The sequence below is a fragment of the Sinocyclocheilus anshuiensis genome, unplaced genomic scaffold (genome assembly GCF_001515605.1).
Source record: "Sinocyclocheilus anshuiensis isolate Anshui unplaced genomic scaffold, SAMN03320099.WGS_v1.1 scaffold2056, whole genome shotgun sequence".
NCBI classification, from domain to species: Eukaryota; Metazoa; Chordata; class Actinopteri; order Cypriniformes; family Cyprinidae; genus Sinocyclocheilus; species Sinocyclocheilus anshuiensis.
Genome location: NW_015551026.1, coordinates 240,486 through 254,139, shown reverse-complemented (window position 1 = coordinate 254,139; position 13,654 = coordinate 240,486). Strand labels below are relative to the sequence as shown.

At 38.1% G+C, this 13,654-nt stretch overlaps 1 protein-coding gene across 1 annotated transcript in view; it reads right to left on the bottom strand.

The window, feature by feature from the left end:
• LOC107661145 (low-density lipoprotein receptor-related protein 1B-like) overlaps positions 1 to 13,654 on the bottom strand; it is a 349,019-nt gene that overhangs the window by 129,039 nt on the left and 206,326 nt on the right. Inside the window, exons 22-25 of the mRNA XM_016450614.1 lie at positions 10,719 to 10,919; positions 4,592 to 4,837; positions 3,141 to 3,338; positions 1,608 to 1,812 (exon numbers count right to left, since the gene is read on the bottom strand). Of these exons, the coding sequence (XP_016306100.1) occupies positions 1,608 to 1,812; positions 3,141 to 3,338; positions 4,592 to 4,837; positions 10,719 to 10,919 (850 nt within the window). The remainder of the gene's footprint in view (positions 1 to 1,607; positions 1,813 to 3,140; positions 3,339 to 4,591; positions 4,838 to 10,718; positions 10,920 to 13,654) is intronic.

Here is a 13,654-nt window from a genome sequence, read left to right as displayed (position 1 = left end):
TCTTGGATGCCCTGGGGGTAAGCAGATAAACATCAAATTTTCATTTTTGGGTGAACTATCCCTTTAACTTCGCAGATGACGCAGATGACATTCAAATTTATTTTAGCGGACCTTCCACCTCAGTGTTTCCTCCGCCTGCATGCATCAAGGAACTGAGGCAATTCTGATTTGCTCTAAAGCTGTTGTATCTAAGCTCTCTGGTCAACTGATGGATCTGGATGGTGATCTGATTATGCCCTCCACTAAAGTTCGCAATCTTGGTGTTCTCATTGATTCCACTCTTTCATTCAATGATCACATTGGTAAAGTAGTAAAGACAGCTTTTTTCCACCTACGTAATATGTTTCGTATTCGATCCTCTCTCAGTCAGCAGGATGCTGAAACTGTTACACATGCCTTCGTCACATCTCAACTAGATTACTGTAATTCACTTCTTTATGGCCTGTCAGCTAATAATATCAAATGACTACAATATGTTCAAAACTCTGCAGCTCGCTTGATTACCCACACAAGAAAGAGCGATCACATTGCCCCAATCCTCTATCACCTTCATTGGCTTCCGGTTTCCTTGCGCATAAACTACAAGATACTAATTCTCACTTAAATAGCTCTCCATAACCTTGGTCCTACATATTTATCTGACTTACTCCTGCCTTATGTTCCTGCCCGCTCCTTACGATCTTCTAGTGAGGGATTGTTAGTCACCCCTAAGTTTCGTCTGGTGACTATGGGAGCTAGGGTTTTCATTGTTGTGGCTCCCAGATTGTGGAATGCTTTTCCCCAAAACATCCCTCTAGCATCCTCCCTTCTCTCCTTCAAAAACCTCTTAAAAACACATTTTTTCTCTGAGTATTACTCTTCAGTTCTCAGTCTGTAATTTGTACAGTACAGATAAACATCTGTGGATGTTTATCTACATTCTCTCTGTATCTTTAATCTAACTTTGTAAGTGGTCTCTGTATATTACTCTCAGCTCTTGGTTTCTGTTCTGTCTTCTGGTATTGATGTTTATTTGTTTCTGTTCCTTAAACCTGACTTGTAAAGTGACCTTGGGTGTTGGAAAGGCACTATATAAATAAAAAATATTATTATTATTACTACCAAAATATCTGTAGTCCTAGCCATAAGCCTGTTTTTGTTCATTTACAATGTGAATAAGCATTATTTGTGGTCCTCAAATGCTGCTGGGATTATTGATTTTGATCATTGACATAGACTTTTCTGAGCTCAGGCTGTCATATTTAAGACTTTCTTTTTCCCAGCATGCCTCCAAAAGAAATGTAGAGCTGAGCAAGAGAAGAGCACAGCTGAGAGTAAGAAGACAAAAAAAGAAACAGAACACAACAAATAAACAGCAAGATGCAGCACGTTATTCTAGAACTATCATTAGTAATAGATGACAAACAAGTCCCCTGAAATATGATTGCTCTGTTATGTACCCAAGATAGTCTCTATGAGGACAAATTATGGCAAAAAAGAAATTAAACTTGTTTTTCACTGTTTGCTTTTGCTGCTGTGAACGTTGCTGAAGGGACTGTGAAAAAGAAAAGCAGAGTAAGAGAAAAGAAATAAGGCTGTGGTAAATTTTGCATGAGACTAATACACACCCCTGTCCCGGGTCTACAGCCAGCGCTCGTGGGTGCTCCATGCCACCGGCAATCAAAGTCGTTCTCATTTCGCCATTCAGCTTGGCCACCTCAATCTGATCCAAGTTGCTGTCTATCCAGTAAAGGTTTCCTGCAATCCAATCCACTGCGAGTCCCTCTGGGGTGGCCAAACCATGCTGAATCACAACCTCAACCCCGGTCACACCTACAAAACAAACCACTCGCGCTAGTTCATAGGGTGGATGGGGTTCAGCACAGCAAAGCATTCTGGTCATTTTGAACTTTCTTTTGAAGTGTACAGCTCTTCAAAATGCTACTCCTCGCTGAAAAGACCAGCTTGAACCAGAATGCATTATTATGCTGCTAGTCATGTTGTTCACCAGCAAATGATGCAGGTCTTTCTGATGAAGCTGGCAAAAGGAGGCTTGGTAATTAAGGTAGTTAAAGCGATAGTTCACATAAAAACGAAAACTACTTCTATAACTATAAAAAAATTGTTTCCAGTAAGTAAAATAAAGCTGAAATAAAATATGCATATTAAATGAAATCATTAAACTCACAGTAAACTACATGTTGAAAAAAATAAAATTAAAATCATTTCAGCTACCTGAAGTTAAAACTACAAAAAACCCTTAAATAATAATGACTTAAAAAATCTAAATAAATGTAAAAATAATTTATAAAAAAACAAAAAAACAAATACAAAACATTAAATGACATAAAATTACAAATTTAAACTAAAATTAAAATGAAACCTGAAAATATACAAATAAAAGCTAAATCAAATTATAAATAAATACTATAATAGTATATCTATAATACTAAAATAACACTGGTTCCAAACCTGTATGACTTTCTCTCTTCTGTGGAACACAAAATAAGGTATTTAGAAAAATGTCTCAGTGTATTTTTTTCATACAATAAAAGTCAACCATTCTTCTAAAAAAAAAAAAATAAATAAATAAAATATATATATATATATATATCGGGCTGAACTATCCCTTTAAGAAGCCTGGTATGGACACCAGAATATCAACAGCAGGCGATCAGCATCCAAACACAACATTTGCTGGTCTTTTCAACAGGGTTTCTGAAAATAACTCTGGAGAAGAAAACACTGGCATTAAAGGAAAGGAAGTTTTCCCTCAGCAGTAAACAAGATTTTTTTTTCAGCTATCTATAATCCAGCTGTTTGCAATTATTCTCAGCTGTGGAGGGCTTTATGAAATGCTAACAAAAGGAGAGAGCAATGGCTGCACTGGGGTCTTTTCCTCTGAGAGAAAGACTCAGATGTATGCTTAATGCAGCTTCAAAATAGTCTTCAAAACAATTCAAGGGTATTCATCAGCTCCTTCAGAGGTTTTCTGCGTCATTCAAAGAGCCACTGTACGCACAGCGCATTCTGTATTGCCTTACTATTCAGGGGACATGACCTGCGTGCTAGGAATGGGGAAACAGAATATCTACTCAAACTAAAGCTTAGGTTAGACAAAGGGCGAGTAGGAATGGGACATCAAATTGGTTGTTCATTACCTCCGGTCTCGGAGAGCTTTCCCCGATAGATCTTATCCTCCACCACGTCGGTCCAGTAAAGCAAACTGTGGTTGAAGTGGAAGTCGAGAGCGATGGTGTTCCGCAGGCCGGGCACGAGTAGGCTGTAGTCACGTTTATGAAGGTCGATTCGTCTGATCTCATGCCGGATAGAGAAGATAACAAAAGCCTCAAAGGGATCTTGGAAAAAAAACAAATTGATTATTAGCACCCCACACCTGTGCATTAGAGTTTACGAGAGCATTGCGCTTTGTGTTGAGGCGTCAGTCATGCACATTTTCCTGTGCACAACCACTAATTAGTCTTTTAGTTGATTTTTTATCAAAAAGATTTACAGGGACACTTATCTTAGAGAAACCTGAGGATAATGGTAAAAGACACTTGAGTCGTCTTTGAAAAATACACACACACACACACACACACACACACACACACACACACACACACACACAAACAAACAAAAAACAACAAATCAACCCCCATTAATTAGATCAAAATACAGGTTCCATCCAGAACAAAGTCATCCAGGTATATATAAAGTATAAAAAGGTATTATATAATTAAGAATAATATATATTCTTAATATAAGTAATCTGGCAGTCCAGCTCTATATCTACTAGGCAACATTATCCCAGAAAAAAAATATTTTATATTGGTACTGGATAAAACCTGCTGAGAGCTACAGTATAAATGTGGCTGTCTGCTATAACAAGAACTTTCTCTCAAGAGCTATATACGTCACTAAATCCATAAAATACCACACAGATGCTTGTTGTCATATTCTGACTAATGACCCAAATTCAGATTCCCTGAGACAATTTAAAAGCTTTTGGCAGGCATGCTGCTGAAAAGACATTAGCTACTCAATGAGAAGCTCCTGTCTGCATATCCCACTGTCACTGTATTACTGTTGCTCTTATTGCTGTGTACCGTGGACCGATCCACTGTGGACAAACAGCACATGCACATGAAGTAATTTCACTGAGAATCATAAACTAGTCTAGAAAAATACTTGTACTACTAAGTCAAAAATCAGTCTGTTCTTAAAACAACACTACTGTATCATTGCTGCTTATGATATTTTATAGTGCTTTTTTGTCATTCTAGGTCACATACTGTATGAACTGTTGTTGCATGGGAAGATCTACATACTGATTCTTCAAAACTTTCTATGTATGTGTCAAATACATTTTGGAACGTATGATGGTGAGTGAAAAATGACATTTGAATTTTCATTTTTGCGTGAACTATTCCTTTAAATACCAACTTTCCACTTTTTTTTTTTTTACTTGGACCACTAAATCATTAAATTATTTTTAATATTATTTCACACACACACACACACACACACACACACACACACACACACACACACACACACACACACACAGAGTATACAGTATTTCAAATATAAGTTTGAGGAATTTAAATACCTGTGCTGTGGCAATTCTCTCCATCTGGATCAAGTCTCCAGCCGGGATAACAGGAGCACTTGACAGTGGTCTTGTGCTGTTCGCATATCTGACTACATTTCAGGTGAGCAGAGCAGTAGTCCACCGTCTTGCATGTTTGGTTGTCAGAGCCAAGATGGAGTCCGATGGGACATGAACACACCACCCCTTTGCTGGGGACCACTGAACACTGGTGACTGCAGCCCCCATTACCTTGCAAACATTTCTCTGGAAAAGACAAGAACAGCACGAGTGAGGACAAAAACAGAATCAATTTGAAAGGCTGGTGATATGGAGCCATGTTTGCTGGCATATGAGATTCAAGGTGCAAACTGAAACAGAAAAGCCACAGATGAACAAAAGACTGACGGTTTGGATTGAATATCTGCACAAGGCTATAGTCTTATCGCTCTTTGCCTCATAAGTTTTGGTGTCTTTCTTGACTTGACCATTATGCCATTACTCTGACCTAATCAACATCACCAGCTAAGTGTGTCACAATAATAAAAAAAAGTGTAAAGAATTACTTTATTCATGAGGCAGATTCAATGAAAAATCACAGGTCTGAATTATGACCGACTTCAGCCACTGCGCAGGCCAAACAAACTCAAGGTGGAAAATGGCTTTTTCTTAAGTTTAAAATAAATGAAAACTAGGTCTCCGATATATCACGTTTTTTTAAGAACGGTTCAGACAAACTCTGGTACTCTTAGTCTCTCATCTCTAATGGATAAGCTTTTTCCTTTCATTGAAGCACCTAGTCCTTTTTACAGGAGAAAAACAAAGGGGAGGGAACTCACAGCTTCCAAGGTCTTTTCGCCTCTACTGATTATGATGATCCCCTCTGCGGTTGCAAGAGAGAATTGAATTTTCTTCACGGGGGCCCTGAAGTCTATATGGAGGTGAAGAATAGCTGCTTCCCAAAGGTTACAAATGGTATTGAGTCCTGCTGCGCTGGTCTGAGTCAGTCAGCAACCTCAAGGTCCATTGTCACAATCTATTTGGCAATAAGAGACCCAAGCCAAAAGCAGGTCTAGTCAGACAGATAATATACCTCGTCCTCAGAACATGAGAGGTGGGCTCCCATGGGCGGCTGCTGGCAATATACTGAAAGTCACTGAACTGTTTGTCTAGTTGCATTCTGAGAGAATTATACATTGGTGACTCTCAAGAGACACTTTCCCAAGTGAGGGCTTCAGAGGCAAACAGATCCTCATGTTTAGCTCTCATTCAGATGGGCTTAATGTTTTCCGTGTGCCGGTAGCTTACATAGCATGTGCTGGCTTTCCATCAGTGTTGCCAATTTGGGGATTTTGTCGCCAAATTTAGCTACTTTCTCATTGTAGCAGCGACTTTTTTTTATTTTTTGCTTTGCTCAAGGGCACCTCAGTCGTGGTATTGAAGGTGGAAGAGAGCGCTGTACATTCACTACCCCCACCTACAATCCCTGCTGGTACGAGACTCGAACCCGAAACCTTTGGGTTACGAGTCCGACTCTCTAACCATTAGGCCACGACTTCCCCTTAAACATATAGGACCCCTTTAAATCAGAGCTTGCGTTCTGATTGGATTCTACTGTTGAAGCTCAGGCCTGCACAGTGCACACTCAATTTTATTCTATTCAGATAAAACAATTCTTGGACTTTTGATTTATGTCTCTGTTTTGGTCACCATCAGTGTTGCCAATTTGGGGATTTTGTCGCCAAATTTAGCTACTTTCTCATTGTAGCAGCGACTTTTTTTTATTTTTTACGACAAGGAGCTATTTTAGCTATATTTAAATAAAATTAGCGATTTTTGGGAGATTTTTTATTTTTTACTTGGCCAACTTGTAATGGAGTAATGTTTGACCGGCAGTAACTGTACTTTCACTCAAGTAATGGAGTTGAGTACTTTGTCCGCCTCTGCTTATCTGTTGTATTTGAGCAGAACAGGGATGCACTTTGGTGACACATATTTCCATCATTTCCATCATTTCCATCATGTTTGATGTGCTTGCATTTCCTAATTTCACTTCAGAATTTTTTGTTATATTTAATCTTTTGTTATATTTTTGATACTGTTATCATTTGTAAAGTATATATATATATTTACTTTCCTTTACCTTTACCAAATTTACCTGTATTTACTTTGTTTTCATATTTGGCGACTTTTTGTGAAAAATGGAGACTTTTGAGGGTGGTTCTAGAGATTTTCTGAGGGAGGGGTTTGGCAACACTGCTTTCCATTACACTTGCTCAAGGACGCAACTCAAAGAGATTCAAGTAGCCCTGAGGGACATGCCGTGTCGACATAAACACGATATCATCAAAATCTTTTCACCCATGGAGAGTAACCACAATACATATTGATTTGCTCAAGTGTATAAATCCAAATCTTTATAGCTCAGGTATTTTATTCTCATTGGTTTGTTACCATTTTTTTAATGGTTTGGCTTTCTGTATATTGATAGAACTACTCTGCATGACTACTTCTTATTCAACCAGTCCAGCATTTCTTGCAGAATGGACCAGACTTCACGTAATATCACAGCAGTTTTCAGTTAGCATTAAACACAAGGTGTACAGTGAATAAGGCTGTCAATGCAAGCATTATGAACCCAGTGCTAAATATGCACTGCGACACTTGCATTAATTAAAGACCAAATGAATTAAAAAATCACAAAAAGTGTTGCGTTAGTTCTGGCAGGTCACGTCAGTTAAGCTCGCATCAGCTGACTCTCAGCTGATCCACACTTCCTATAGGGATACGACCCCTATCACAGCATCCATATATAAGGTCCTTCAGTATTATCAGCAGCTTTCACGTTGCTCAATAGCTAATTAAATAGTGAATTCAGCAGGCAAAACCCCATCATCATACCAGGAATTGTGCAATCAGGAATTTAGCTAGAGGAATTTGTTCCTCTCATGGACTTCACCTTAGATTCATTCATATTGTGAACTTGAACACATGAATTTGCCGCATTGATCATAAGCTGCCTGATTTGGAATTGACTGAATTAGCACTGCTTCTCGCATCGCTGCATTATTGACATGGACTCCATGAGTTATACTAATGTGACTGACTCAAGAACAAGTTCAGAAGGGATAAGCACTCACCGCATGAAGAAAGATACCGAGAGATCAAGCATCCACGTCACAGCTGGCTATGCTTCACTCTCCATTCATCTCTGAATGTCTTCACAAGGCTAAGTTAATTTTTAATGCTCTCAGGTTATTGGCAACATGCTTGTTGCTAAGGCTATCCTAAGGCTTATTTAGCTGTTTTCAGTAAAATGCTTGTGCTAGGCTTATGCGATCATATTGGTAATGTGTGTTATTATCTGTTGGTAACATGCTGTGCTTTAACATGTCAAGTCAAGTTGCCTTTATTCATATATCAGTATACAGCACAGATTCGGGCAGCTTTGCGGTGATAGACAGGAAATAATGATCATGGTGCAAACAGAATAATTTCTGCTGTGGTGCAGCTCCAAAGAGAAAATGGTAAACAGCAGTTGTTCAGTTGAAGTTAGTTCAGCGTTTATTCTGTTCCGAGTATCGGATAAGCTTGCTCTATCTAGTTGTATTAGAAACATGCTTGTTCTTAAACCTATCCGGTTGTTATTGGGAACATGCTTGTTCTTAAAGCTATAGTTATATTGGGAACATGCTTGCTCCAAAGCTATGTAACGACTGGACCGAGCAGACGCACAATTATTTGTTATATTTAACGAATAATCTTTAAAACCCACTCTGTGAGCTCCATGGACCATCTCCCAAAAGTGCAACTATCACCCTAAGAGGGCTGTTACCCAGGCTACCATCTGATAAGACTGTTTTATTGCTTGAAAGTATGTGGAAAGATGTTATGTGCAATGGAACAGACCCTGTGAAAGACAGACACAGGCCCATAGAACGGACATTTCAACCACTTAAATTCATAGACAAACCTTTCTCTGAAATAACATACATATTCCAGGATATTGTGTCTACTATTCACTTGAGACATGTACAATCATATTTCCTATGTAATCATATGATTCTCCTCTTGACCAGCTAATCCAGTTTCATATGCAAAACACCTTGCTAGAGACAAAGGATCATAACATTTCCCTCCAAAAGTACCATTCCTCATGGGCTCACTCAAATCCTGAGGGTGTGACACCCTCACACTTTAAAGATCACTGATCACAAGATCAGGGTGGTTCTTTTAGATACTGAGAAGATGAGGATGCTGAGCTAGAAGTCTTCTAAGGACCCCTAAGTTTGTGCCAGGCTGCAGCCTTGTCTTTCCATTCACCAAAGATCCTCAGATTTCAGCTGGTTCTCTCTCATCAAGACAACAACGGCCAAGATCAACTGGAGCCTCAACAAACTGCATCAGGACACTTTTATTCAAATGTGCAAGATATGCAAGTATCAAACTTAGTCTCACTGTTTGATCCATTAAGTATCCCCAGCCCTTTTAAAGAAGGGTGTGTTACAACTAAGAAATCTGCTGAATCTCAAACAATACTATAACTTCTTGCATTCCTGTACTCTGCTTAAGCTCTCTTCCCAGTGCTAAACTGTATGCATGTATGTGTGTGTGTTAGAATAGTTTAAGTGTTTAGTGTAGTTAATAAAGTCTCGTTTGTATCACACTCAAGGTTGTATGTTGTTTTTCTCATAACTGGAGTCCCTAATCATGCAGATTTTGGCTACATGCTCTGAGTAGTACTGTACAATAAGGACATTATTTCCCATACCCCGTAAATAAACATTTCTTAGAATTAATAAACAATTAACACCGGGTGTTTGCGGGGCGAACAGGTTTGTTGACTGTAATATTAATTCCATTATCTGATCCAAATATTTATAATTAATTATAACTGATTCAATTATTAATTATTAATATTTGCCTTTTGAGCTAATTTGCTACAGCTATCTGCTTGTTATTGGAATATGCTTGTTCCTAAGTTAACCGGTTGTTATTGGAATATTCTTGTTCGAAAGCGATCTGGTTGTTATTGGGAACATGTTGTTGCTTAAGCTTTTCAGGGGTCATATGGTTAAGGGCAACATGCTTGTTGCTATGGCTTGTGTGGGTTTTGGCAACATACTCGTTTGGATCATTGGTTCTGCAATACATTTATGTTGGTTCTGTTCTGTTTACCCGAGGGGGGTTATCACTGCTCTCCTTGCTCTTATCCATGCTAGGCTGCATGGATGCGCAGGGAGTTCTTGCCCAGAACAGAACCATACCGCCAATCCAAACTGTATGCTAATTGTCAATCACCTTTGACAATAGTGGTCCTGACAGAAATCAAAGTTTTGTGGCTTTTAGACCATGTCTGTTAGCTCTGCAGAAAAAATGACCTCTAGCAGACATTAACAGCGATGTACACACATTTTGTGCTGAACTGTGCCACGAGAAGCCATGCTTTACAGCAGTGTTGTTAATGTTAACTAAAACTATTTAAAATAGTTTTAATTTAATTTTAATAAAATAAAATATAAATAGTAAATGAAAAACTTATAACTAAAAGAAAAATCAAAATAAGAAGTGTTGCCTTGGCAGCTAAATAAATAAAGCTATATAAAGCTATAAAAATGATAAAAATAAAAAAGTATATAAAATTACTTAAAATTAAAATGAAAACTGAAAATATAACAATAAAACATCATTTAAGTCATTATTATTAAGTTAAGTTAAACCTAAATTAATAAATACAATAATAATATATAAATAATACTAAAATAACACTGCTTTACACAGTGATTTTAACATTGGATAAAAGGAGGTTCTTAACTGTGGTAAACCCATTAAATCATTGTAAAGCTGAGCAAGAAAATACAATTTCAGTTTTATAATTGTTTGTGAAATTTACTAGCAATTTCTGAATGAGAATTGGTTTTACACCCTTTTTTTTTCACTGTAATAACTGGAATTAATCATTCTTCTGCAAAGTAATTAGTGAATAGGCACATTAATGTAGAATTAGCAGTCACAGGTGCAAATTTATTCAGCATGGCTTCAAAGATGCCTCATCCAATCAAAATTTTGAGTTGAAATTATTCATTTTTCTCAAATCTCGAAGTAACAGAGCAGATGAGCCTCTAATCAAAGCTTCGCATGCACTCACCACAGAAAGGACCCTCATCCGAATGGTCAGCACAGTCGTTTCTCCCATCGCAGATCTTGTTGGGGGGCAGGCAGGTTCTGGAGTCATTAGCACAGGGCTGAGTGGGGGGCTTACAGATGGAGGACTCACACGATTCTTCATCTGAGCGGTCTTCACAGTCGTTGTCGCCGTCACACACCCAGCTCTTGCTGATACACTTCCCTTGGGACACAACATTCAGTCAGAGCGCTATATAAATCAAGCTGTCAGGCTTAATTTGTTGTTTGTAGGTGAGCATGAAGATAAATCGGGGTAAATTTTAAAAGGTGGCGGAACGTCAAACTGGCATGACGTCAGGTACACACAGAAGCTTCAGCTTATTTAACCCTCAGAGAACAACTTTAGCAAAACTGCAACATTTGTTTTTTTTATTATTTAACATGTATTTATCACACAGTGGAGCTTATTCAGAAATTATAGATACTATATTCCAAATTACTTTCAATTTAGCCAAATTACATTTCATAAAGTATCAGAGGGCTGCTGAGATGAACATACTGAAGTTTCAGCCTTCTAGCTCACTGGGAAGACTTTTATTAAGGTCAAAGCAACTGCAGTAGAGTCCTATAAATTTACAGGGGATCAGTGCAGAGTATGAATACCCCAGGATCATGAAGTCAATGTCAAAGGGCTGCTCTGAGATGAACACATCTAAAGTTCAGCCTCCAAGCTTCCTGTGAAGGCTTCCTTCAAAGGTTTGTAAGAATTTTTTAAATGTTTTCGTCTCTTATGCCTGCCCACCAAGACTGCAATTATTTGATCAAAAAGGCAATAAAATGGTAATATTGTGTATATAATTACAATTTAAAACAACTGTTTTTATTTGAATATAGTTTAGTTTATAGTGTTTATAGTTTATTAGAGTTTATAGTGTATATATATATATATTGTGGAAAACAATACTTTTTTTTTTCAAGAACCCTTCATGAATAGAAAGTTCAAAAGAACAGCATTTATTTGAAATATAATTTTTTTTTGCCACATTATAGATCTCTTTCTTCACTGTCACTTTTGATCAATTTAATGCATCCTTGCTAAATAAAAGTATTAATTAAAAAAAATTCTTACTGACCCCAAACATTTGAATGCTGTTCTTCTGCACTTCGCAACACTGAAAACGCAGGATTGAAAAACAGTCGGCTTTCCTTGTGTTCAGTCTACTTCCATGATCAGATAAACAGGTGAACACACTTTAGTCTGTTTCTGAGCCTGTCAAAATGATATGGGATTTGGCATTCGGTGTGAGGTGCAGTGGTCTGGAAAGTGTGTACGTTGCTGCTTTTTAGCACATTTTTGACATCAAAAGGAGGAGGAACAAAACAACAAACAATTCTTGAGCTCTTTTATGGCTTGACTGTAGATGTCTTTTCAAGGCAATCATTTACAATTAGGGTGACTACATCAAAAAGCCCAATGTTGATTGATTCCACTATGGTCTGAGTGAAGCAAAAACTAGTTATAGATACAAATTAGGCTACAGCAAAATCTGATCAAAAGAAACACATAAAGTTTAATTCTGTGCGTAAGGGGCCGTTCACATATCGCGTCTTTTGTGCACTCAAGTTCGTTATTTCAATTGTAGACGCGTGGCAGGCACGCTCATAATGGAAGCGACGCGCTCATTTTTTTCCAGGCCCATCCGCGCCGCATCGAGATAAAAAAACATTTCAACTTTTCAGAATGCCGCAAGTGCACCGCGGGTCATGTGACAAGCACCAACCAATCAGCTTCATCCTTTCCCGTTACAACATTGAAAGCTCAGTCAAGATGAAGGAACAGCTGATCATAGTTGTACAGGGATAGCCATTTTTAAATAAATTTAGTAGCAGAGCTACTGCAAGCGATTTTTAGTGCTGCAAATCCATTTATGCTTTGCTGAAACTTCCGCGTCTTCATGGAGAGCGCAGGTCATGGTTGCTTAGCAACGGCAGACACTTCCGGAGCGCAAGCGCCCAAACGCTTTGGAAAAAAAGCAGAAAGCGGCGCCATGCGTTTTTAGGCGCGACACGTGAACGGCCCCTAATCCTTTTTGTGCAGAGGTAAGATGTGTAATTTTTTCCAATACATTCAATACGTTTTTCTACTGCAGCTTAATATGCAGGAAAAAATGCAAGTAAGCTACAGTATTTGTAGCATTATTTCTTGAAAAGTGTAAACATTGTTTCCAGGGGCGGATTGGCCATCTGGCAATTCTGGCAAATGCCAGAGGGGCCGGACCATTTTGTTTAATATGGGCCGGTCAGATTTTTTAGAAGTATATATAAATAAAATAGTTTTTATGGGCCAACAGCGCATAGGACGGGTTTTTATCGCTTGCACAATTTCTCTATGGTTATAGTAATAATAATGTTAATAATAAATAAATGTTAAGCATTTGGCCCAGTCGGCAACGGCCGGCTGCCTGGTCCCGAGATGGGGCGACCGAACCAAGAAAAATCTATCAAAATTTCCAAAAAATCAAGCACATCATCAGAGAGATTGCAACACAAGCTAATTTTCAGTAAAAGCTAGATAATGGACCGTAAAAAAGGAAAGGCGGTGCATAAAAACTTTGAGAGAAAAAAAAGGGCTTAGGTTCGATGCTGCTAAATGCGTAAAATTAACCGAACTCTTTTCAAAAGGTTTAAATTCAGCTGCTGCAGCGGAGAACAGTTCGTGCCGCAGAGGTAAGAAGAAAACAGAAAATACAGCTAGCACAAGTCATTTTCACACTACTTCTACCAGTTAGCTCATGTTTTTTTTTTTTGACAGTAGCCTACATTGTATTAAACAGTTGTAAGCTTAGCGTAGAACCCCAGTATATTTTAAAATGTCATTGCTTCGTGATAATTGGTTAACTTAAGTGTTAATTAGCCTGTTACTGAATTGCATGACTGAAATATCAGCAGATAAAGTGG